The following is a 3097-nucleotide window of genomic DNA, read 5'->3' on the forward strand; positions in this document are numbered from 1 at the left end:
ATTATAATATTCAAGTAATATTCTATAAATGAATAATTTAAATGTTTATTATATAATATTGAATTAATTTGTTTCTGGAAAATTAAGATTTCAAAAATTTTATTAATTTCAGATATTATTTTAATATATATATTAAGATATATTTTAAATATTTTGTTAGACAATGTATTGCAACAAAAAAGTACATAGTATTTTTTGAATAAAAATATCAAAAATTTAAAATGAATTATCGAAAATTTAAATATAAAAAAAAATAAAAGTCATTTTTAATACATTATTAATTATTTAGTTATTATTTAATTAATCAGAAAAATGTGGCAAAAATAAAAAAAATTTTATTATGCACAAATATAATTAGTTATGTTCATCATAACACATTTAATTATTTTTAATTATTATTTATTTATTTTTTAATTATTTTTAATTATTATTTATTTATTTTTTAATTATTTTTAACTATTTTATCATTTAATTATTTTTAACTATTTATAGTATCTTTATATTACAAATAAAAGATATTAACAAAGTTATAAATGAAATAACAAAATATATATAATATTATTCCATTTTATTTAACTATGCCATTTTTATAAATTTTCTTCTATATGTAAAATTTATATATATATATATAATAAAAAGAAATTTATATTATAGGAAAATAGAATATATGAACCTGATTTTATGAAAAGGAGGTTTTCTCAAGTAAGATTATATACAAGCGGTAAAATACTCCATATAACTGAACGCAATATTGATAAATCAGACATCAAAAAGTATATAAAATTTATTTTATATATAACATTATGCAAAATTGAGCAATATTTTAAAAATATTTAATGCTAAACTATGTGTAATATTTTTTCTTGTAGGAAGAAATTAAAAATAAAAGAAAAGACGTTCGAAATGCGGTGGGCACAACCAGAAGAATTTACTGAATTGATTGTAATGCCACGAATGTTATTGGATCATTTACCAGAAAATGTAGGAAAAGTTCTTAATAGGCTGGTAGAACAACAAAAAAATCTATCACAAAGTATTGATCTTTGATTTTTATGACAAAATATGTAAAATGTATGCAATGAAAAAAAAATTATACTATTGTATATTATACTTTTGAAAGCATGCAATTTTTTATTAATGATTTTTTCATTTTTTTTTTTTTTTTTTTTAGGAAAAGATACATATATTTTTATTTTGTAACAATGTTTTGAATTCTACTATAAAGTAAGAATATTATTATTTGTACAAATCTCAGGGTAATGTTAATAATATTTTATAATAATATAAAAATGAAAAATAGTTAAAATTGTAAAAAAATAAATAAGTAAATAAATAGATAAGTTTCACATACTTTCTCTATTATCATTTCTATTATCACTTATTACTTTCCATAGAAGTCTGTTTTTATGTATTGATATTAATTCTATATCTAATTAAATTTTTTTTCACTATATTCTTTTTCATAATAAAAATTGCTTTTTTTTTGTATTTATCTTATATTAAAAACATTCAATATTTCTATACATTTGTTAAAAAATATTCGATATTGTAATATAATAATAGCATTTTATATCTGAAAAATTACAATTTCATATATTATAATATTAATATTTGATTAACAATTTTTTCCAAAGAATATTTCTCATGATATTGCATTAACAATTTAAAAATGAATATATAATGCAATGAAAAATCAAAAAGCAAATAAATCGAAAATTGATGACAATACTAGGACTGAATACTCATACAAAAATAAATTAGATATAAAAATTGGATAAAAATTCTTTCTTATCTTTCATATAATAAAATATTAAATAATGAAAATATAATCGTACATATCAATCATTGTAGAAAAGGAAATTATTTTAATTATTTATGATATGCTACTGGCTTTCAATGTATTTGGTTGTTCAATAATAAAATAGGAAATCGTGAAATAAATGTATATATTTTAAATTATATAAAAATATAAAAATAAAATAAGAAGCATAATTCAATTCCTTGAAAGATTTAAAGCATAAAAATAATATTTAAATAAACAATCAATATAAAACAACATAAACACAAATAATATATAAATATAAATGGTATAAGTAATTAAACAATGTTTTTAATAATCTATAATAGATATTTATATTTATAAATATAAATAATATGTTCTGTTATTTTTTTAACATTATTAATTTTCAATGAATAGTGTTATAAGCATTGATTCATCTAGTGGCTTTTTAATTGATTAGCAAAGTTCATCCATTTAAAATTGTGCAAAAAATTATTGTATAAATTGCGTATTTTTAACATTCAACACTATATTAAAGATCTATATATATTGCATTAACAATTTAAAAATGAATATATATATGAAAAATATATATATAAATTAAATATAAAAATTTATAAAACTTAACTTAATTAAATTTAGAAAATTTAAAAAAGACTAAAATTTAATAAAGAAAAAATTTCAAATAGAAATAAATTTAAAAAGATTATGAGTTAAAAAAAAGCATTAACATAAAAAATAATTAAATAAAACAAAAATTTAAAAATAAAAAAAGAAATTTAAATGTATGGATAATATATTTATACAACGCACATTAATATATATCGTATAATATATTTATAATTGCTATATATTTAGTAAAAATATAGCAATAATGATGTTCAAATCAAATCAATATAATTTATCACCAAAATTGTTATACGAAGATTTAATATTTAATGTATTTGCAAATAAAATTTGTATTATTTTTTATGTTCAAATTGTTAATAAATTAGTGGAACAATGCTAATGTACGAAATGTAAATGCAAAAATGATTTAGCATTTACAATTGACTATTGCACAAGTAACACTTAAATAAATATATTTGATAATAATGCGATGGAAGAAACTTTATGTATAAATATATATATATATTTATTATAATATATAAAATTAATATTTTGTAAAATTTAAGAATTGTTAAATTTTTAAAAATTATTTAATATTTTATCAATATAATTCTATTTGGAAAATTTTCTGAAATATCAGTTCGATTTAAATATCATTACATAAATAATATATATTTATAATACATATATATATATATATGTATGTAT

General features: G+C 16.0%; 1 protein-coding gene across 3 annotated transcripts in view; it reads left to right on the forward strand.

The window, feature by feature from the left end:
• Positions 1 to 1348, forward strand: part of LOC102678133 (sn1-specific diacylglycerol lipase beta-like) — a 15445-nt gene extending 14097 nt beyond the window's left edge. The window contains exons 13-15 of one of the 3 annotated variants that reach the window (XM_006621160.2): positions 655 to 773; positions 870 to 1064; positions 1172 to 1189. In XM_006621160.2, coding sequence (XP_006621223.1) covers positions 655 to 773; positions 870 to 1047 — 297 coding nt within the window. In that variant the 3' untranslated portion in view covers positions 1048 to 1064; positions 1172 to 1189. Of the gene's footprint in view, positions 1 to 654; positions 774 to 869 lie in introns of all 3 variants that reach the window. The other 2 variants (XM_006621162.2, XM_031513150.1) reach the window with 2 other exon arrangements.
• Positions 1349 to 3097: the final 1749 nt, after the last annotated feature.

This window comes from Apis dorsata, unplaced genomic scaffold, assembly GCF_000469605.1.
Source record: "Apis dorsata unplaced genomic scaffold, Apis dorsata 1.3 scaffold_598, whole genome shotgun sequence".
In the NCBI taxonomy this organism is placed as follows: Eukaryota; Metazoa; Arthropoda; class Insecta; order Hymenoptera; family Apidae; genus Apis; species Apis dorsata.